Source organism: Vespa crabro, chromosome 1 (assembly GCF_910589235.1).
Source record: "Vespa crabro chromosome 1, iyVesCrab1.2, whole genome shotgun sequence".
In the NCBI taxonomy this organism is placed as follows: domain Eukaryota; kingdom Metazoa; phylum Arthropoda; class Insecta; order Hymenoptera; family Vespidae; genus Vespa; species Vespa crabro.
Genome location: NC_060955.1, coordinates 4,272,501 through 4,297,059, shown reverse-complemented (window position 1 = coordinate 4,297,059; position 24,559 = coordinate 4,272,501). Strand labels below are relative to the sequence as shown.

The 24,559-nt window shown below is 33.5% G+C and overlaps 1 protein-coding gene across 11 annotated transcripts in view; it reads right to left on the bottom strand.

Moving 5' to 3' along the window:
- LOC124432774 (protein timeless homolog) overlaps positions 1-24,559 on the bottom strand; it is a 189,391-nt gene that overhangs the window by 34,138 nt on the left and 130,694 nt on the right. For all 11 annotated transcript variants that reach the window (XM_046981948.1, XM_046981949.1, XM_046981951.1 and 8 more), the window contains exons 16-20: positions 7,485-7,559; positions 7,264-7,348; positions 6,967-7,165; positions 6,424-6,661; positions 3,483-3,583 (exon numbers count right to left, since the gene is read on the bottom strand). In XM_046981948.1, coding sequence (XP_046837904.1) covers positions 3,483-3,583; positions 6,424-6,661; positions 6,967-7,165; positions 7,264-7,348; positions 7,485-7,559 — 698 coding nt within the window. The remainder of the gene's footprint in view (positions 1-3,482; positions 3,584-6,423; positions 6,662-6,966; positions 7,166-7,263; positions 7,349-7,484; positions 7,560-24,559) is intronic.

The window sequence follows — 24,559 nt, the reverse complement described above, 5'->3', positions numbered from 1 at the left end:
AATAAGAGAGAGAGAGAGAGAGAGAGAGAGAGAGAGAGAGAGAGAGGGAGAGAGAGGGAGAGAGAGGGAGAGAGAGAGAGAGAGGGAGGTATATACTCCTATTTCACGTATTTGCGCACCTATGATTAATCTTCCAATTCGGGTATGAGTTATGCTCCGTAACGGGATCTGAATAGCTGCAAATGGGTGCGCTACAATATCTTATGGCAATACGAATTAGACAGATGTCAAGCGAACATTTGCACCGTTTATCTTACCATTGTCCTCTAAATCGTCTTGCTGTTTATCAAAATATAGACAATCGAAATAACTTGTGGAGAAAAAGGAAAAAATTATATTTACATATTCCAACGTGTAACGTGAAAATATGAAAAAATATGTTTGATATTTCATTTAATTTTGAAGTCCGTTACGTTTTACATGACGTCGAGATAATATAAAAAATTCTCTGTGGTCGTTTCTAAAAATGATGGGCTTGACAGCAGAGGGGTCGTCGAAATTGGTTTCGAAAAATATCACTCGAGTTAATCTCCGTTCGCGATATGATCCCGATTTACGTTGCCGAAAATATCAAGCACTAAATCATTTTTCTCTTTCTTCTTCTTCTTTTTTTTTCTTTTCTTTTCTTTTCTTTTCTTTTCTTTTCTTGTTAAACGGCATTGAAAAATATTCTTTATAGAAATTTCGTGGAAAAAGTTCGGATGACTTTAAACAGGCAACTGATAAGACATACGACAGGTCAAAAGACGTATATGATATAGGTGTTACACGAAAAAATTATGTTTCAGATTGATAAAAACGATAGAGGCGCTACTTTTCTCTGTCTCTCTTTCTACTCATCGGTTGATTTACGAGAAACGTTTGGTTGGTTTTATAAAAGCACGACTGGTCGACGTTGAAAGGGTACGTGTATGTACGTGTGTGTGTGTGTGTGTGTGTGTGTGTGTGTATATATATGTGCGCGCGGATGCGATCTAACCAAAAGGTGTCATTCTCAACATTATACCGAAACAGTAGCTCGTTCTACGTGACAGCATTATGTGAGCTCGTAAAAACGTCGAGAGAAAGAGAGAGAGAGAGAGACTTGCTCAAAACGTCAAGAAAATACTATACCGAAGAAAATTCTTCTATTACGACTCGTTGAACGAAGATCCTTTGAAACTATTTTCTGTCTTTTCTTTGTCTTTTTTCTATTCTCCTTTCTTTCCTTTTCTTTTCATAGTAGAATCCATTCTACGAAAGTTACGAAATATTCCCTTAAAAATACAATAAATTTTCGAACGATATGGAGTTATTTATAAGATATAATTATTATTGATTTTTCGAAACGATAAGCTTTAACGTACATGTGTGTTTTTTTTCTTTTGCTTCGAGTTATCGATCGTAAAAAAAAGAGACGGACGGGACGGGACAGGACGAGAAGAGTGGGGGGGGAGGGGGAAGTGGGATGAATACGAAAGATTCTGTTTTGTAAAGCAGCGAGGTGCCTCGTCATCGACAGAAACATTTTTCCGCTCTCTTTCCTCCCGATCGTGTTCCATCCGTTAGCTTGAATTCTTAAAGCAAGAGAAGAGTGAGAAGGGGGGGGGGGAGGGTAGGAAGGGAGGGAGGGAGGGAGGGAAGGAGAGTAGGGACCCGACGCGTTTGTAAAACCTCCACTCGTCTTCTCGTTTCACCCTCGTCTATTTTCGAGAGCTCAAGAGGATGATATAAATGTTTATATATGTGTATCGCACGGGGCAAAAGGCAAACACGCGTACCGATAGCTTTTCACGCCGCGAAATAAAAGACCGCGAGAGAAACAGAGATAGAAAGATTGTGAAAGAGAGCAAGGAAAAAAAAAAAAAAAGAAAACAAAAAAAGGAGATAGTGAATTTAGAAGAAGAAGAAGAAGAAGAAGAAAAAGAAGAAGAAGAAGGAAAGAAGTTAACGGAAATGGAGTATTGGTGGTGACGAAGGGAAAGGCTAGGATATTTTCGTACTTTTACTGAAGGGAAAGCAGAGGCATGAAAGCAGCATACGCGGTGGGCTATAGAAACCCGTCGACGGAAACCTTGATCCGTTCGCGGAGACGAGCTAAGAGGAAGGAGAATGTGGTGTAGGAAAAGGAAAGAGAGAGAGAGAGAGAGAAAAGGGAAATCGTTGTGAGAGAAGAAATAAGAAAAGAGATGTATGCGAAAAGGAAAGAGAGAGAGAGAGAGAGAGAGAAAATCGTCGTGAGAGAAGAAATAAGAAAAGAGACGTATGAGAAAAGGAAAGAAAGAGAAAGAGAGAGAGAGAGAGAGAGAGAGAGAGAGAGAGAAATAGAGGGAATGGTGGAACTCCAAGTAGGAATTGTCTCCCTAGAGAATTTACAGTTCCTGGAGCAATTCCCGAGCTCCATTTTTTGCATATGTTCAGGCCGTCTACGAAGGTAGTCCAGAAACTTATTTTCGCGGCCCGTCTTTCTCCTTCTCTCTATCTCCATCTTTCTTATTTCGCATCTTACTCCTTTGCCCTTCTCGCAATCCTCGTAAATCATCGATCCTGTCACGTACGCCCAGCCGCCAAGCAACTCGCTACTAAGGAAGAAGAGAAGGAGAAGAGAAAAAAGTGGAGAAGAGTGAAAGGAGGATCGAAAGAACGTTCAAATACTTTTCCGTAAACGCTGATACGAGCAACAGCAGGCGTGATCATGAACAATCTTTTAGGTGGAACGCTTCCCAGAATCCTTTCTATCTTTTTTCTTCTTTCTTTTTCTTTTCCTTTTTTTCTGTTTTTTCTGTTTTTTTTTTTTTTTTTTTTTTTTTAACTTTGTTGGCCATTCTTGACTCCTCTTATCGTTCTTTTGTCATTTTGGCTTCGATCGATCTTGCTTGGACCAGCCGTGTTCTCCTGTCGATCGTTTCATGAATTGACGATGGACGAAGAAGGTCAAGATATTTTTCTTAGAAATAAAAAGAGAGGGAAAGAAAGAGAAAGAGAGAGAGAGAGAGAGAGAGAAAGTGTAATTTTATGATATTTGATTATCGGATAATAGGATATACATACGTATATATTATAGCTGAATAAACAGAGAATATTAAATATTTTTCACTAGCATTATATCGTTCATCTTCTTTCTTTCTTTTTTGTTTTTTTTTTGTTTCTTTTTCGCCTTCTTCTTCCATCACACGATAGTTCGCGCGGAGTTGAAGGAAAGAAAAAAGAAATAAGGGAAACAAAAAAAAAAGGAAAAAGAAAAACGAATTCGTGGAACGCGAAGGGGGAAATGGAAAAGCCGTGTTGGCCTAATTCAACGTGTTTCTTTAATGTATGACTCGGCAAAGTAGGATTATCGCAAAAGTAGAGTGTCAAGTAGGATGTTGAACGACACATATTTTAAAAGTTGGCTTATATATATATATATATATATATATATATATATACATACATACATACATACATACATAAATATATATATATATATATATATATATGATACCGGCACAAAACTTACGTACCTTGGAATTGACGACTAAGCACATCTCTTTCAGTTTCTTAATAACACCACGACGTGTGCGAGTTTCGTTGATGAGTCTGTTGAGTATCCAATCGATCAGATCTGAAACAATAGCACAGGCATACTTTATATCTCCCCTTTCCGCTTTTATATATCAAGTATACTTCCATTCGAGATTTCATCTTAGCTTTATTGTATTAATGAAGGCAGAAAATAATAAATCTGCTATGTTTTACAATCTAACATTCCCGGTGAACGTTTTATATTTATTATCTCTTGAGCTTCGTTCGTTTTGTCGATCCGAAATAAATAATACGAGGAATGGAATATGAAAAAGAAAACGGAAAAGAAAAGCGTTATTTATATCTTTTGCTTGGGTCATCGGTATTTCCGCATGGAGCACTTTAACGACTTGTAACGAATTGATGAATCTCTAACGACGAAAATTCTTTTATTTGCTCTATCATTATTTATTCACGTATTATACCCGTCGTTGTTAAAGATAAAAGAAAGAAAAAAAGAGAAAAAAAAAAACAGGAGAGATAAGAGAAAAAAAGAAAATAAAAGAAAAAAAAGGAAGAAGAGAAGAGATAAAGAAAAAAAGAGAGAGAGAGAGAGAGAGAGAGAGAGAAGGAAGAAAAAAAGAAGATCATTAGTCAAGAATTGCAGCATTAATATTCGATTCTCCAAGGAGATTTGCACGAATGATTAATATTACGGAGAAGACAATTATTCTGGAAGAAAATAGGACTCGAGATAAGAACGTCGAATATAATACGAGCGATAGGGTGATGACGATGGTGGTAGTGTGGTGACGTAGGAAGTACGAAGAAAATTAATCGATACGCTTGGTGGTTCGAGATGAAAAAAGATAGAAAGAAAAAGAAGAAACAAAAAATAAAAAAAAAAAAAAACAAGAGAAAAAAAAAAGATAAAAAGAAGAAAGAAAAGAACAGGAAGGAAAAACAAAGAAATACATAATGGAAGACGAAGTATCTCGCTGGACGCAAAATAATTTTCTATGGTCTCCTCCTTCTTGTAAATCTACTCTAAGGATGATTTAACGAACAAACGAGAAATAACAAGGGCTTTTTCTCGCGTCACGCCCACAATTACGACGTAATTTCAGGAAATTCTGCCGAGTTGAAAGCACTGATCCTTCCTGCCACTTTTACCCTGCTCACGACAATTTTATCGCGTGGTCACCTGGGAGAGTCAAACTGACACCCTTTTCTCTTTCTAGTTCTCTCTCTTCTCTCTCTCTCTCTCTCTCTCTCTCTCTCTCTCTTTCTCGCTCTCTATGCTTCCTCAACTCATTACACCGAAATGTCGACCCTGCGTTAGAAGTTGAGAACAATGCCTGTCTCCCTTTCTCAGGCATCCACGTAGAAAGACAACACGACGAACTCGTAGGATGCTGGTCTACCACAAACAACGTAGTCACACGAATTGCTCTCTTTCCTTTAGATAAAAATAAAAATTCAAACGTATGATTGTATTAACATCGTCTATTAAATTCGTTCCTTCGATAGACGCGCATTTTTTTTTCTTTCTTTCATACTTTTATAAAAATATACTTATTATTATTTATTATATTTATTATTATTTATTATATATTTATTATTATTTATTAATTAAATCGGAATTAATTTATGTTGTTTGTTAATTAAAATTGTGCCTGAAGGATGATTATAAATGATATAGTAAAAAAATATTTCACATTGAAAAATTTATCAAGAAATAAGAACACGAAGTAAACCTTTATATAAATTTTATCAAGCGATTCGTTAAATGTTCGATGAAATGGCTATTAAAAAGTCATGGTTTAATCTCGCTACGGGGAAAATTTATGTTATTGTAAAATCCAACAAAATCGTACTTGCCAGTTACAAATCCATAGAGACATTGATTCAAGGGCAAAGTTGATTCAACTATTTATACACGATCGATATTATCCATGAATTGGCCTAGAGGCTAGGGGATAACTGCATCATCCGTTGAGCTACGTGATTCGGTTAACCAAGAAACGAAGACATTGTTATCGTTGATCTAATAAATCACATAGACGATTCGCCCGTACCAATTCCCATCACCAGTTCTCCCATATATCCCCACCTACCAGTCCTATTCTGTCTGCTTCATCGCGAAAAACGAATTTAATCTTAATTTCGAAAGATATCAAAATCCAGGTTCACTTGATTCCTTTTTCGAATCTCGATCGCGTATCAACGATTTCATCTTAACCGGTGATTTTCTTCGTTCACGTAAAATCGTTTTGTCGATGATATTTAACGAAGCCACGTTTTCCATTCGATAATGATCGCTCACGAGTACTTTCTTATGAAATATCGTTACGAGCGAGCGAACGAACGAACGAACGAACGAAGGATTTGAATTTTCTTTCTTTTTTTTTCTTTTTTTAAATCTCATTTCTAATTGGTATGCTGCTTCCTTGTACCACATAATTATCAAATACAATCACGTTAATTATACTGACACGCATGAAAAAGGAGAGCGTGCTACGATTTAATTTCAAATTTTCCTACCTTCTACTTATCTCGCAATACATTTCATAATAATAGATGATATTAAATGGGTAAGATCGAAATGATTATGTCAAAGAAAAGTAATAATGTAAATTTGACAAAACGAAATAATTCTCAAATCATAGAAATTTATTCTTTTCAACTGTCCGAATTAAAATTGTTAAATGTTTTTATTAATAGAAAGAAATTATTATGTTTGATAAACTATGTTGAAAATTTTATATAACATAGTTTTTTCTTTTCTTTTTTTTTTTTTAATTGTAGCAATGACAAAAAAATGAACTACTATGAATCATTGCAAATATCTATATATTAGGAATTTACGTAACTACGTATAATACAAAGCTATAGAATAATACAATTCATAGTTATATACAGAAAGAGAGAGAGTTGTACCTTCCGAAGGCTTGTTAGTCTGATGTTCCATGAAGAGGGTTCGTAACTCGTCCTCCTCCTCCTCCGTCCAAACACCACGCAAAACTTTCTTCTTATCCGTCTCGGTATTGTAACCCTCGACGATTTGCGTCGCGTCGCGCGTGTTCTTCCAGAAGAGCAACTCCATATACGACTTCCGGTTCTTCTGCGCGACTTCGATGAAACGACGGATTATGAAGATTGCGAACTTTTGGAGCTCCTAAAGTACACATTGCTGTCTTTACTAAGAGGGATCGATTTGTTACTTTTTTTTTTTTTTCTTCTTTTTTTAATCGATTTAACATAGCCAATATATAATAGCTCTATAATATATTACTAGTACATTATTTTACATACATTTTTTAATTAATATACATATCGTTATTATTTAATATCTTTATTAAAATAACATATGTACAATAATAATTTATCATTACATTATTTAAATAAATCTATGCTCGTATGATAAGCTCTTGATTGATGAAGATATTAAAAAAAAGAAAACAAATTTTTTTAATCCCATACCTTGTGCTCAGAATATTTCGAGTCGAGGATCTTTTGAAAAGTTCGAAATATCGATGCTTGAAAAATCATAGCAGGCATTTTACACTCCCAAGCGATTCTGTGCAACATTTTCGTGACATAATGATTGACCTCGTTAGTATTCTTATTGAATTGTTGCAGAAGAATGGTCAATGCTTTAACGATCTTTATATTTGCAAATCTACGAAAATTAATTAAACATTGTTCAAATATAAACATTCTATTTGTTTCAAATACAGTATCTTTTAATTTAAGACGAATTCGCTCAAGTTATTATACCTTTGCACAAATTCGTTTAATTTAAAATCCGTTTCCTCTGTCACGACATCCTCTCCATCGTCATACTCTTCATCTTCCTCGTGTTCTACGTTAACAGAAAATGAACAAATCGAGAGTTAATAATCGTGACTTGCTTGTGAAAAAAAAGGAAAAAAAAAAGAAAAAAAAAAAAAAAGAAAAAAAGAAAAAGAGTAAGCATTTTATTTTACGAACTATCTTACCATCGTTGAGAGCTAAATTATCTTCTAAATTGTTCTCCATACTTGTCTGTTGCATCGGAAAGTCATTTTCTACAACTGGAAAAAAAAAAAAAGAAAGAAATCCCGAATGAATCGTTAGAAATATTCTTAAATATTTATTAAAAGAAGAACAAACAATTTTTTACACGTACATATATATTTTTCACAAATGAACGGATCTAAGAGAGTCATAAAAGAATATTACGATATAGAAGAGTCGTTTTACGTTTAAAGGAGATAAAAAAAAAAAAAAGAAAAAAAAGAACAGAAGAAAAAGGTAAACAATACAATAGTACTACTCTCGTTTCTCATTCGAGTTTCCCCGCTTTGTATTACAAAAAACTCGCTGCGATATTTTTCGTAAATAGGGAATGAAATTCGTTCGAGATCGGTTGAGAGAACTTGCGTTAGAGGAAAAAATAAGGGAGAGAGAGAGAGAGAGAGAGAGAGAGAGAGAGAAGAAGAGGGATGCCATGAAAGCTCCTTGATCTGTGAGAGTGCTTGTGGAAATCCTGGGTATCGAAAAGAAAGCGAGAAAAAGAATAAAACAAAGAAAAAAAAGGGAGCAAAAAAGGAGAATCGTGAGGATTAATTTATACGGACCACGAAATTCCGGAAATGCGAAACGTCGAGGCACAGGAACGTCGCCGGTGCCGGTTGGCATCGATGGTGATGAAATCCGGATGTGAGCCCTTCTCCTAGATTTTTCCCATGTCTCCTTTCACCCTTCGAGCCGTTCTCTGGGCATTCGTTTTACGATCATGCGCAGTAGGAACAACGAGCTCGCGTTTACGTTCGTGAAAACGCGAAATCCGATCGGATCCCCGTACGATTTCGATTTATTTATTTCTCTTCTCTCTCTCTCTTTCTCTCTCTCTCTCTCTCTCTCGTTCTCCCTTTCTCTTTTTCTTTCTCTATCGTTCTCCCTTCTTTCCTGGCTTTGGCCTTCCAACTGGAGAATTCACTGTGTGAATAAAGCGAATGTTGTGGGCGGCTCGAAGGGACTAAAAAAAAGAGAGCTGGGAGGCGAATAGGACAGAGAGGCTGGAAAGTGCCTGACGAAGGCGATTACGATTTTCACGAATCCGGATTAAAATTCTTTTGCGAGAAGAATTGAAATTAGTGATTGAGAGTTATTCGAGTTATATCTCGTTACGTTTTGGTAACTACGAAAAAAATTATTGATTCCTGATATCTACATAATTCTTTCGTTGCTATTGTCGAGATTTTTTTTTTTTTTTTTTTTGGAAAATATCATTTACTTTTGAATATTCGTAAATTTATAATATAGAATGATCGATCGATCCTTGATCAAGAATCAAATTTCTCGTTTATCGATGATTCATTTAAAATTTCGATTTTATTCGAATTTTTGATTGATTAAAAATGACATGGGTTTAATGTATTAAAAATTTTCGAAAATTTTTTTTGTCCATTTATGAATTATGAAATTTTGTATTTATTAATTAATAAAAAATTATAAGTGTTTAATATTCCCTTTTGAAGAATTTCATCGAAAATATATTATTTCGTTCGTTCGGTATATAGACGGCTCGACATAATGAGTTCTCTCGTCGAAGCTATCATCTGGACGTGAACTTATTGATTGTTTTATGATCAGTCACAGATGTCAGAACCGTTAATCACCAAAAACAAGCGCGCCATATGGCTGGCGAGAATCGCGAGATTATACGTTCGTGTCGGAAAACGATAGCAACGTCCAGCCACGTATTCACTTGTGAACTCGACGTCAATAGAGAGAATCGGAAAGTAGAAGATATTTTCTTCACGCCTGGAAATTCAATTTCCCCTGTACATTTGCGATCGTTGCTGGAACTCGAGTATAAAATTTATACGATGTCTAATTATTTCTCCTTTCATTTCTATCATTCGTAGTTGTTTTTTGTTTTATTTTCTATTTTTTTTTTGTTTGTTTTTTTCTTGCTCTTTTTTTTTTTATACATAATTCTTTTCTAATAAGAATATAAAATAACTATACGCATAGGTGGGTAGGACAGGGCGGAGGGAGCGGGAGTGAAGAACAAAAAGTAAGAATAATTTTATAATTTATATCTCGTCGAATCAAGATCATGAACAAAAGTGAAATATGTAAGAATGAAGTTATATAGCGACGAAAGTTATCGAAGAATTTTTTTTCGTAGAAAATCAGTAAAACGCATTAAACAGGTTCGTTTAAAAAGTGTGCCGTTGAAGTCTTTTTAAATCATCTGTTAAAAGTTTGTCCTAAAACTTGTGTTACCTCGGCTAAGAAAAACTTTCTCCTTTTCGAAGAATCCGGTTTGTCCATGTGACAGTGACGGCATTATTTCAGCTTAAACTTTTAATCGTCTCTTCCCATGACCTCCTTAAACTCGAGACAGTAATTCGAGATAAAATAAAGCGTTCATTCGGTTCTTGAGACCTTCCAGTTTAAAGCTTTTACTTCGACCGCGAATGTATCAACGAAAAGCTCTTTCGCTTTTCGAGAAAGTACTAATTCTACTACTTATATATATATATATATAAAACAAAAATGATTCGAAGTAATTGTTATCTTAATAAAAAAGCTTTAACGGAGTCGTCCATATTTTATTTAAAATTAAGATAAATTGGAACATGTTTATTAGCATTTTGCGACAATTTCGATCTCGTTTTAGAAGAATATTAATTAAATCGATTCTATCGGACTTAATATAATGTACCTGAAAAGACTAACTTTTAATTTACCATGCAACGTACCGCATTCGAATCAAATTTACTGCATGAGGAAATTCAAAATAATTCGTTGTAGAATAAAGTTCGATGGAACAAATTGGTGCTAAAATCATTAAATTCGTTTGGGATTTCACCAATTTTATTGTACTATCGTTTCCCCCGGTTAAATCCTCGATATCCCCCAACGAATCGATCGGAACTGAATCGAAAAATTTTAATTATTTCTCTCGTCATATGTGGTATATTATATTCTATTGTCAATATATGACACACATATATATATATATATATATATATATATATATACATAAAAGAATATAAGAAAAGAATAGACAGATGTTTAGCAGTATTACGAAATATCATTATTAGCAGTAATTGTCTTTCTAACACGTTCATAAGGATTAAAAGTGTATAAAAAAGAATCGATTTGGATAAAACGTGCAAATCTGAGAAGAAGAATTAACTAGATATAATTGTGTGCGTACATACATATCATGTGAGTGTTTGACTCATATACGTATTTGAAGGATTCGAAAAAGCTTTCTCGAAGTCCAATCCGAATTCGAAGGTTCTCATTTATTCAGGTGTCGTAGCAGCGGTTTGTCATCTTGAAAGTTTAATACCAGCCGTTGCTTGTTAAGCCTGTACTCCTGACAACGTAATCAACGACGAAATTCATCACGAATTTTCAGATAAGCGCTTTAACGCGATAAGTACCTACGGATAATCCACGTACGAGAGGAAATTCTCGATCTGCCGGATAGCTGAACCAAATTTCCTCACAAAATTCGTTGAAGTTTCTCGACGTTGCATGTTAACCAGAGTGAGAGAATTCGTAGACATGCTATTAGTTATCCAATACGTACGTCGATTTCAGTTTGCGAAAAATTTTCTCGAAAAAAAAAAAAAAAAGATAAAGAGAAAAGAAAAAACAATAGCAACATTCTGACATATCCTACGTTTGTGTTTTAAGGTATTAAAATAAATTCATTCCCACAAATTTCTATTCCTCGATGTTTCCCCGTAATACTTTCAACGCGTAGAAATTATCAGTCTATAGATAATTATTTTCTTTCATATATTAATAATGATAAAATGATAGTAGGATCATAACACAAAGGGAACGATCTCGCACGTGGAATAGTTTTGACGTTCTTCCGATCGGAACAAATTTGCGACCGATCAATTTTCCGAGTAATATTCCCTTTATATGCATCCTTTATATAGAGTTACAATAAAGTTTCTGATCGCATGTAGGTATCTACAAACAGGTTGTATATATACATACATATATATGTATATAAATATGAAAACAAACAAACACGTCGATATATTAGATCTTATAATATCGATAATATTCAATTAATTTTTTTACATCATAAATAAATATATTCTATCTACTAATAACAATAAAACATAATATAATATACTTTTAACGTTACGATGAAGTTATGTTTATAGTTGTTACAGGACAAAAATATAAGGACACATTGAATGGTCAGTTTTGTTTCAAAAGTCGCGCGATAACTCGAAGTTCCTGGTTATCGATCGTCCTCACGGCGTGGCGGCGTCCGATGCACTCTGTAAACGCGTTTGTGTATATATATATATATGAGTTCGTCGAGTCTTTGAGTATAGGTGGTGGGTGCACAAGCACGCAGAGAAATATATTACACGGGCCAGTGCGCGTGCGTGCACGTGCGAGCAGGTGCGCTAACGACCGTGAAGGAGATTGGCAGTAACGCGTTGCTCTATCGTGACCACGCCACGTTTATATTATGTCAGTAACTCTTGTATAGTATGTATGCACGTACATAAAGAATGTATAGCGTGTTTATAGAATTTCTCCTTCGATTTCTATCTTCTTTTTTTTTTTTTTTTTTTTTTTTTATTATCTTATTCGAATATGATGTTTTAACCTTTAGCACCTTTTCATCGACGCTGACACGACACGTTTTATTTTCTATCACGTTTAACAATGAAATCTTTTGTTCATTATCGTATTTTTGTTCAATTAAAATATTTATTGCAAATTGTTGTTTTCGTCGATTTTTTGTTCTCTCTCTCTCTCTCTCTCTCTCTCTCTCTCTCTTTTGTTTTTCTTTTTTTTTATTTTATTTTTATTTATTTATTTTTATTTTTTTCTTTTTTTTTTTTTTGTATAGTAGTAATATTTTCAGATATATATCTACCTGCTAATGTATGCGCATATAGAAGATAAAAAGTTTTTTTTTTTTTTTTTTTTTAAATTATTCGAAATTTCCTTACTATCTCCTTGTATTACAAATCATCCCGTTCCATCCACCAACGTAACGCAAAAGTTTTTCCAGTTTTGAACTTTTTCAGAAAATCGAGGAAAAAGAATGTTTCGAAGAACTATTCTCCGAACTTTCGACTTCAACTCGACTAATTCGACGAGCGTAACTTCGTGATACTTGCTTACACGATTTTTCAAAAGGAAGAAAGGATTTTTCGTAGATGAAGTAGACGCTCTAGCATCAAATAGAAGCAAGTCATTCTTGAAGAAAAACTGAAAACATTTTTATCAATTCTTTTTTTTCTTTTTTTTTTTCTTTCAAAAAACAATCGTTAAGTATCACGAGGAAAATTGTTGAATAAAGTTTTCCGAGATGCTTTTCGTTTTACGACGTTGTTTTTGTTCGTGAAATTAAATATCCCAGGTTAAGAGTTTGTCATCAGAATTCCTTGGTAAAATAGTAGACTCGCGTTTACCCAAGCGAGGTTTTCTCCGTAAAATTTCTTTCTTTTTTTTTTTTTTTTCCTTCTTTTTTCGCACTCACGACTTAACGAACTTTCAGGGCCAGCTAAATAATGCGACGATAATGTAATAATTCCGCGTAACTATCGGAGACATTATTGCGCCACCATAGTTACATGCAAATTTGCATTAAATCTACACCAAAATACGGAGGTTTCGCCAAAATAGGGATTTTGGCAAGTTGCCGGTATTAACGCCGTACTTCCGACTATATAGGCGTGCATATACATAAATTTGCATAATGAAATAGGCGTACGTTTCTATATCTTGTAATATTTCTAAAGGAAATAAGATTACATCGTTTGTTTGCCTTACCGATGTCGTTTGCCTTTCAAAATCCTTTCGTTGCATAGCTATTCGCAATTGAATTGACCAAATGCAAGAAAGATATATAAATGCATTATAAATTCATAATAAAAAACGATGAGATATAACAAAATGGACATTTGAATTTAATTCATCGAATAATATTGTTCACTATAAATAAAAACGTATGTTATATAACGACAAATGCAGATTCAATGAACAAAACAAACGAACAAAAAAAAAAAAAAAAAAAAAAAAAAGAAATATCTCAGAGAACTAAAATTAGAATTGTTAGCCGCTGTCTGATAGAATCTAAATCCTTTATCCTAGAAGGAAACAACGCGGAACCTAATCGCTAGTCAGACGGTCTCCCTCCCTTGTATAGTCATCCCAGTTTCGCCTAGACTCGTCTCTTGTTACGAGTTAAGATCGTGATTCTGCGGTTCATTAAATCGGACATTACCGTGGGCGCAAAGACGCGAATGACATTATGCGATTGTGTTACCGCGGTAATAAGTGTTGTCTGACGTACAGGGTGCCCGGGTAAATGGGCCTGCAGGTGGTATTTCAGAAGTTAGATAACGAAGAGGAAAATGATGTAGGCAGAGAGAGAGAGAGAGAGAGAGAGAGAGAGAGAGAGAGAGAGAGAGAGAGAGAGAGAGAGAGAGTTAGGGAGAGGAAGGAAAGGATGAGTCGGTGAATGAAAGAAGGAAGGGATGAAAAAGGGTAAGAGAAGTGAAAGGTGTATGTAGGTTTATCGTGGCTGAGACCAAACACCTTTACACAGTGGCTCAATGTAATTTGCGAAGAGACAATAACCGACTCATGCATTGTCATCTTCCAACATCGTGAACCACCGAAATATTTTTATATCTTTTATCATCCTTGAGTATATATATATATATATATATATATATATATATATATGCATACAATTAAATAATATATTGCATTTAAAACGGGCAATCTTTGAAAAAAAATTCCTATATCAGTAAATTCCCATAATTTTTTCCATCTGAATGAAGAGGAACGATGAGGGAGATTTAATTTTTCAGAATGAAATAGCGCTCGATAATTGAATCGGAATTTTATCAAAATTTCAAAGAAATATGATGCCATTCGTCGATTTTTTCACGATATATATATATATATATATTTTAATTCGACTAATTTTAAATATCCAGTTAATTTTTCTTTTTATGATATAATTTCATTATTCTTATTGAATACCGTTATGTGCGAGATATTTATCGAGAGAAAGAATTTTTTCTTTTTCTATCTTTTCTTCTCTTGTTGTTTGAAAATTTTCGATCATCAAAATGGAAACAACTGAAGTGATTTTGAAAATACAATCTTCTCTCTCTCTCTCTCTCTCTCTCTCTCTTTCTCTTTCTCTCTCTCTGTTTCTGTATCCTCTCATGTAACATCTTCCATGGTTAAGACTAGATCTTACCAGCATTATTATGACGGTAACATCGTCCTTGTCGTAGCTTTAATTAACCAACTTATTAACGTTATCAACGCAAAAAGGACCCTTGAAAATGGAAGGTAGCGCGAGAGTGTCGCGACAGTGAGCAAAGGGAAAGCTACTTCTCTGATCCCTCTTGTACGTACGTGAATTCACGTAAATCTCTCCAGTGATCTGATGCGGCTTTTGAAACGATGATAACTCTCTCGCATCGTGCTTTATTAGACGTAATTTAGAAGAAACAAGATGTACCCCTTTTTCCCTTACAAAATTTTTCTCTACCTTTGTTTCCCTTTCATCCACACGTCTTGAATCCTCTGACCCGAAAAAATGTAAGAAAAAGGAAAAGAAAAAAAAAAAAAGAAAAAAATGAAGATAAAAGTTCAAATTGTAATATATCGTTGGCAAATGTTAAAAGTAAGAAGAGAAAAAAAAAGAAGAAAAGATATTTTTTCGAACCTCCCGTTTTTAAAATATATTATGTTCCATTCAGGAGATAACTAAAATTTCAGAGTTTCATAATCCAATTTTAAAATATTTCACCGCGAGATGATATAACAATAATAAACTTTTCTAAAAATCGAGGAAAGAGATATTATTATTATAGTTTTAAAAATATTTAAGTATTATCGTTCTAAAATTATTATCAATTAATTGTATTTCATTTTTATCGGTCATGGAAAGTTTTCGAAATATACGAATATATTTAACTTTATGATATTATTTATATGCGGCTCATAATCAGTTTTCTCGTTCTATTTCTCTATTTGTTATTAAGAAAAAAAAAGAAAAAAAAAAGAAAAAAAAAGGAAAAAAAAAACGATATAAAAGAAAGAAAAGTAAAGTAGTATGCATCGAGCAACTTTTCATTTAATTTAGATTTGACACGATTCTTCTAGCGATGATAACTCAACTTTTGATGTTCACTGAAGAAAATCACGAAAGAAGTTTTTTTTTTTTACTTATGTCTGCCTCTGCGATCCCGTTCGAATTCAAAAGGATGAGCCACTCTTAATTCAGTTCCTTATTTCTTGCAGCAGCTCGAAAGAAAAAGAAAAAGAAAAAAAAAAAAAAAAAAAAAAAAAAAAAAAAGAAGAAAGAATCGCTATATCGTATAGAAGTAAATTATATTGCGATTGCTCGAGAAAAAGCTTTATTATCTTTCTTATTTGCAAAATGATAAAGGAGAATGACATTAACGCGGAAAAATTAAATTAAATCTCAATTGACTGTACATTATCTTAACTAAACTTATTCGACTGGAATTATTCGTACCGTTTGATGATTGTATCTTCATTTCGAAATTCTTCTTCATTTTTCAAAGCGTAAAAAATTATTTTTATATCGAAATAGAAAGTATATATAAATATATATATATATATATATTTTTTTTTTTTTTTTTTATTTAACGAAGAGTATAAATGATGATATTTTGTTACGACGAATTCGAATGAATTTGAATAAAAATAGATACAATAATTCGTTTAAATTTTGTACAATATTTGATGCGTCGAGTAAGAGGACTATTTCTTTCATAAGAAGTACCTAGACGAAAAAGTGCTTTTTATCCACGTACTAGGCAAGCTTTCGGATATGCGAGCGTTGTTGGCTAAGAGCACCGTTGATCTTACCTACCACCATCCATGAATATCAAAAAGTTACTTCACGTTTTGTATAATACCTTATTATACGAAGAACAGTTTGGTCTTACGTATCCTCGAACATTTCAAACGATCTATGAAATCTTGGACGTAGCGATAGTAAAGGGTACTTGTTCTAAGATGATATTATATTTATTATATCGTATATATGCATTATGTTGTTCCATTGTCGCATGCCTTTCTAACTTGTTGTTGTTGTTGTTGAAGTAACGCTTTATAAGTGTTGATTCTTGCCTCTTGAAAATGTCTATTGTATTTAACTACTTCTATCTAGCAAACTGTATAACTATTCTTCCTTTGTTACGACGTAAGATACTTGATCTTCATGAATTTAGAGAAATGTTAAACAACGGTAAACGAAGAAAAAAAAAGAAAATGTCGAATTACTTCCTAGAGTAATTGTTTTTTTTTTTCTTTTTCTTTTTTTAACGTTCTTCTTTCGATTCTACGATTTATTCACAACATTGATAATTTAAAGATGTCATAGTTTATTTCAGAAATATATTGACGTAGTAATAAATCGGAAGAGCAAAAAAATGCTTTCTTCTGGATAATATCTTCGATAATCTTTTCCCAATTCCCAAATGGCCATCGTCGAAATCGTAGAAGTGAATTCTAGCCGCAGCTAGTAGCTAGAGCTATCTTATCCAGCATCACGTTACTTTTCTCCTATGGGTATGAGCATTCGATCGTCGAAGCAGAAAAAGTCGTTACGGAGTTTTCAATGAAATCCATTCTTGGTTAATACCCGAACCGATCGATTATTCGGCATAGAACGATCGACGGACAAAGAGATGGTTTGGTCTAGCATTCCGGATCGTAAAATTGTACGCTATACAGTTTTCCATAGTTGTTACGAAAGATAAACCAATTCGGCGAACTGTGTTTGCCATTTTTTAATTGTGGTAACCTATATAGCCTTCGTTTTGGAAAACTTCAGAGCGTGAAAAAAAAATAGACCGACGAGAAAAAATGAAAAAAAAGGGGGAAAAAAAAAAAGGGAAAAATTTTGAAACGAAAATATCGACGAACTCGTTAACGTTAACGATACGTTAACAATCCTCAATAAAATATTAGAGCTATATTTAATAATTTTTAATTTAATCTGCTATAATCGTTTTGTAATAGATTTAAGTGTATCTTTTATTATCTCGTGAGACTCGTGAGACTCGAATGCCATAATGTTTAATTTTCTTTTATTAAGTCATAAGTTTAAATTACAGTAAAAGAATAAACTCGATGATATTATCGAAAGTCAAAGAAGGGTCAAAGAAACTTAGTCCTCGAACTTTTATCTTTTTGCAGTTCGCCGATTATTTTAAACTTGAAATCGGGATGTGAAACGATAGTTCTCGAGTTTGGTTCTCGATCTTTCACGAGCTACAGAGATAAATTCCGGAAAAGGTTTAGTATTCCCATTCGAAATAAGGAAGAGAGAAAAGCAAATTCGAAAGTACCATTCGCAGTATTACGCTTCGAGATTGACGAAAGCTATCGATCTACGAAGTTTTAGACGAAAGGGGAAGTTAATTATAAGTAAGTCATTTCCATGATGAAATACGTTCGAATGAACAATACCAAACGCTTTTCTTGTTCATTTCTAATGTTTCCGGAAAAACAACGAGAACACTCAATAGAGATAGAACCAACATCGATTTTTTTTTACATAATTTACATTCTCACGATTATAGAATAATAATAATATTATAAAAACAATGTAAGATTTTCGAATTCTTTTAAACTTTCTATCTCTCTCTCTCTCTCTCTCCCACTTCCATCATCTTTCTCAATAACTCATCATTGATTTTTGGCTTTCTCATCAAACGGCAAGTTCGATCAAACTTTCCTGATCTACTAAGAGAACGTCTACTCTATATAGTACTTAATGCCTTCTATTCTCTTGTCTTTTATGATTAAATAGAAAGAAATTAGCATTCTTCTGGTAAATGTTTCGATGGAGAAAAAAATAGATAAAAAGGAAAGAAATCGTTGAATGGTCAAAGAAGCAAACGTTTTACGTTTTTTCGTCTGTTGTACGCGATATAAAATAGGGAATAGGGCCTAGAGTATAAGGCGCTTACGAGCATTTTGTGGCCTATAGGTACTCGAAGATCTTCAAGAGCGGAGAACGTAAAACTTTATTTTATATATATATATATATATATATATATATATATATATATATATATATATAAATCTTTTTTCTTTTTTTTTACAACCTATACGTATAAGTTTATCTCTCTTTTACTCACAGGCAAAACTACCGGTGTCTGTACGAAAATTTCGTATTCCAGTGTCGTCACGGTCCGGCACGACTATTAGGCTGGTAACTACTTATTCAAACCGGATCGCTCGAAACACCCTCCTTCTTCGAAGTTCTTGTCAAGCAGGGCACGTTTTCCCAGCAGATCTGCACGCTCCACCCTTTTCTCTCTCACCCTTTCTCTTGCGCTTTATCTCACTCCTTCGTTTTCTGTCCCACCACTCATTCTCAACTATACGACCGACCTTCTTCTGTAATGATGCACCTACTCTTCTTTCTATCCTTCCATTTTCATTATTTCTATCCCTATTTGTCTCTATCTTTTAATGTACAGTCAGCTTTTCTCTTTTCCATTCTCGACAATAGTCGTTTTCTTTTTTGTTACCGTCCTTGTTTAACCACATTATCGTTTTACAATATATCGTTTCGGGATTATTCTATCAAACTGTTAAAAACGATTCGACGTTGCTCGAATGAACTCTTTGAGCTATTGAACGTGAATTATTTAACAGATCGAGATAGAAGAGAAACAAAATAACAAATGGGAGAATGAACGTGAAATGACGTCAATTGGCGGCTTCCGTTTTATTTTACATTTCATTTCTCGTCGATTTCGAACCATTGAATAATTTTTATTAACAAAATTTTTATCCATTAAATAAATATCAAATATTACAAGAAATGAATGATACATAACAGATAATAAATATTCGATAATAAATATATCTGATTCAATTATTAACAAATTTTATTTCATTTATATATCCATAATCTGTCTCCATTTAATTCTTACGTTATAGCACGTGCACTTATGAATTAGGCGAGTGGAGATATTTGTTTCGAAACTTTCTGATTATCCGAGCAACCCAGGATTTTGTAGACGCGAGCGAAAGCGAGTACGCGTACGACATTGAAGGATTATTTCGTGTTGAGAAAGGATCTATAAATTTACCCAACTCCTCTGTTTGATAAAGATGACAAATGATTTTATACGATATTATATATTGACTGAAAGAAGAGAAAAGGATATGCGTTGTAATATACGTTGATTTACGTTCATAAAATCAACGATCCGTTATTTTATGTGTCAGTATACTTATCTCTATGTCTGTTTTCTTTTTCTGTTCCTTTTTTTTTTTTTTTTAAATTTTACCAGTTGTACGTAAAGCTTTTATTATTTTTTCTCTCGGAATATTATAATTAGATTATTAAACCAACCATTCATAGAACAATTCATGAGTTAAATTCTGTTCACCGAAATAACAAGAAAAACATTGTTATTGTAATATTATACTCTGTAAACTTTATTCCAATTAATTCATTTTACTAGAAAAGAGAACGAAGGGGGGGGGGGGAGAGAGAAACTCCTTTACATCCATAAGTGAAATACAATATCAAAGAAATTCTCGTGACGAGTTAATAAAATAGAATATTCTTAGTGATTGAATGTCCAAGAAAATATAAGCAATATAAACTATGAGTAGATAATAAAAAGAAGAAGGTAAGAGTATTTTGGTATTATGCGAAATCGATATTGTTATGGTCAAAGTTTACGACTCGAATTTGTCGATTCATGTTTTCACATTTTTATTTTTAGATCTTCCCGGAGCACGTCTTTTCGGATATTTTATAAACATGGAGAATACGATAAAGATAAAATAATAATCACAAAATTATTTTCAGAATATCAGATCATCCTAATAATATTTTGATTTATTCGCGATAAAACAGGAATATAAGTATCATATAATTTGAATAAAAGCAAGGATAAATATCATATAATTTGAATAAAAATGTTTAGCTGAATATTTCTTTGATAATAAATTAATACATAATACATTTGATAATACATAATTGATATTTGAATTATTACAGACCATTCGGAAAATTATTATCGATAATATCACACGAACGTTAAAATCGATATTAGTAGCGTCCTTTCATAAGCTTTGGCGACGTTTGATACTTATCCTATAATATGCCCTTCCGCCTACGCGTTTAACTCCCGTCTAATTATCCGTAAAATAGGCTATTCCCTGTAGTGGCTTTTATGACTTTGACGATATCGTGACTGGTATTGCACACGTCATGCATTTACTTTGCGTTAGGGTTGCGTTAAACAACTATGCAACCATACAACCATACAACCATACAACCATACAACCATACAACCATAACTATATAACCATACAACCATAACGATAACCATGAAGGGTTGCGTCAGGATGCAACTATGAAGGGTTGTCATCATGAAGGGATTCACCGATCGAAAGATCGATCGATAGAAAATCAAGCACACGTCTTTTCTACGCCCACGTTCTTAATGCAATTTAGGGCTCACTATACCAAATGAACAACGAGGTATTTTCAAAGAATCGAATCGAAAGCTATTTCTTAATAGTGAATTGAGTGAAAGTTTTGATCGATCGAATGCATAAATATGTATCGAATATTAAATGTAGTTGGTGTTGAACGATATTCGATGTAAAAGTGTGAACAAAAAAAAAAAGAAAAAAAAGGAAAAGAAAAATGTGTATAAAAATGAACGAACGACATATGCAAATATTTTTTATAACAAATTTTATAAAATTAATATGATTATTTCGATTGGACGGTCATGTTCCTGTTAGTCCAATAAACCACAGGGCATTATCTAAACCAACGAGACATTACAATGAAATGTTATATGTAAATAATATTAGATTATAGTTCGCTTCACATGGAATACTTGAATAGTGTAGTGTTCCAATGGGGATTGACAAATTTGAATCCGAGCACAAATATCTTGATAAAAGTCGAACGATGGAAAGGCTCGTTTCTGAAGCGTCAGAACAAACAAAATCGTTTTCTATTCTCTTTTCTTCTCTTTTATTCTTTACGTTCGCGGAAAACGAGCAAAAGTAGCTAGCATTATTTCTCCCTTCGATAAGAGACAAAGCGGAAACTAGAAAGGTTCGATAATTCTGAAAAGAGCAATATGTAACGAGTGTCAAAGAGAAATTCGATCGAACTAGTACTTTTTGTCTCTTTTCTTTTTTTCTTTTCTTTTCTTTTTTTTTTCATTCTTCTTTTTCTTCTCTTTTTCTTCTATGTCCTCCCCTATTTCGTAATATCTGATAAAAGCAAAACCGATTGCTCTATGAAATTTATCACAAAAGAAAACCAAATTTCTGAGTAAGAGAGATGGATAAACACGAAATGAAAGAAAAATTTGACGAATATAAAATTGATAACGATTACGTTATAAATGAAATATAAATGTAATTTATTCGGGATTGTAACGGCAATGTTACAAGATAAACGGTGAAAGCTTTAGCTTTCCCTTTCGATCGGATAGTGGTAAATTCTATCGTAGTCACCTCGTGAATTGGAAATCAATGACGGACGGAGCACGCACAAAGGCTGGAATCGTGTACGAGGATTTTTCGTTACTTTGACTGGGGAGCCCCTCTCTTCTCGTCGCGCAATTACCATCGTTTCCTTTCGCTTTGATCATATTGATCCGTAAACCAAGCAGAAAATTGGAATAGCTAGAAAGCGAACGAGTGAACGAGCAAGTGAGCGAGTGAGCGAGCGAGAAAGCAAGCAAGCAAGCAAGCAAGCAAGCAAGCAAGCAAGCAAGCAAGCAAGCAAGCAAGCAAGCAAGCAAGCAAGCAAGCAAGCAGGTAGGCTGGTAGGGAGGTAACAAGCAGGCAGGACGCAGAACGCAGAGAAACAGAGCCGCCTATTAATTATTTATAGTAATGTGATATTGATCCGTCTGGCCACCTTCCACCGCACCAACCGACAGTAAACTCCTATATGCCTACGTATCCCATCGTTTCTGATAGGCGCACATACGCCGCCATTATTAACGTTATGACCAACGGATATAATCGTTCAACGCAATGCTGATCCTCATTCGTTTCAATAAACACTGAATTTTCCTTTACTACCTCGCTGCCGATATCATTTCAAGAAATTTCGATGCTTCCGCTTTGGATTAAACGTTCCTACCAAATCCTACGATCTCTCGTTCAAATTATCGAATCTCTCGTTAACCTCTATCTTCTCATACCTTGTGAAATGATACTTTATCTATCTTCGATTTCGAATCATTGAGAATTTTCCGCGAACGAACGAACGAACAAACGTATGAATTGATTCTTAGGAGAATAAAAACTATTTAAATTTGTTAAAAGAACTGTTTATTTTTATAATTTGTTTAAATTAATATTCTGTTAATTAACGAGTGTTTTATTATTTTCATCGTCAAAAACGATAATTATAACTTAATTATAATCTGAATTTATTTATCATTTTATCCTATTTATTTCGAAAAATTTTCGACAATTTTGATCGAAAATTTTCAATCGAAAGGAAAAAGCCGAGCAACGAATAAATTTATCTAACATCGTTAATGTGCAGTTTATTATGAAAATTTATAGGCTTCATGGGAAACTAAACAAGCGACGAGACTAATTTTCGACTAATCATACACACGGTTTGCTTTTCAACCGACTAATTGCCCATTTACCGCTGGAATCTCTTTCTCTTTTCCTTTTTTTTTTTTTTTTTTTTTTTTTTTTTCATACAGTCACTTACAGAAATATTCGAATATTTTATAAAATTGAATAATCTTCTTTTAGATTGAGCAACTAATGCGCTTTGAATTTTTTTTAATATAGGCATACAAAGTAGAAGAAAAATATTTTCCTTTTGGTTATAACAATGAAAGAAAAATAAAAAAGAAAAATACAAAATAAAATATTCTTTTTTCTTTTTTTAATTGTTACGTGCACTCTGTAAATATTTTCAAAACCGACCAAAAACGCAATACGACTTGCATTTCGTTATAAATATTTATTATACTTCAATTATATATTTTTTAATAAGTCCGAAAAAAGTGATTAAATTTGAAAAAGTATTCGAACATTTTTGTGACTGACTGTATATTAAATTTTAATGGAAATGCAGCGCGTTTTATTTTGATATTTTCGTTCCGGCAATGTCAAATATCGCGGTATCGACACAATGTCAACCACCGATGCCAAAGAAATTAATTCCCGCAATTCGTGTTGAAATTATTTAACACGCCAAAATCTACGACTACTATTTTCTTTATACTTATCACACAAAAAGATGATTTTAATGTGGGGAAAGTCGATTAGAAAAAAAAGAAAAGAAAGAAAAAAAAAAAAAAGAAATAGAATAGAATCAATCGAAACGCTCATTTTCAAAAATATTATTTACAAAAAAGGAATTGTTCGTAAACAGTAAAGAAGGCTGATGATTATGGCATATATATATATATATATATATATATATATATATATATATATATACCAATATCTACTATAGCTATGGACACGTCTCTCTTCTATTTGATGCTTTTATCTGAAATTAAAAGGCCACTTCGCTGGTTGGAAGCATATCATGCAACGGTCCATCGGTCCAGACTTACCACCGATGACCAGTTTTCAAAGCATTAACGTGGACTCATTCGAGAGAGGTTGCTCTTTTCACATACACATTGCCTAGAACTAGAAATTGCAAGTGGAAAACATCAGGAATGGAAATAACAGTAGGCACATTCTCTAACTAACCAACTAGCTAGTAAGCAAGCTAGTAAGCTAACAACAATGTTCTTGCTAGCCACCAACTATTTCCGTCTATTCACGAGCAAGGTAACACAACTATCAACAACGGTAACGCTCTAATTCGCCAGTAGTCATCTACTATCTTTCCTATTTCCACTGAGCATACCAACACAAACTTCAATATTAATACCAGCACCAACTCGTTTCATTTTCTACTCGTATCTCAATAATGACTACCGTCGACGCGTGTCGCTTGGTTCGTTCGCACCGTGTATTTTCTAAAAGC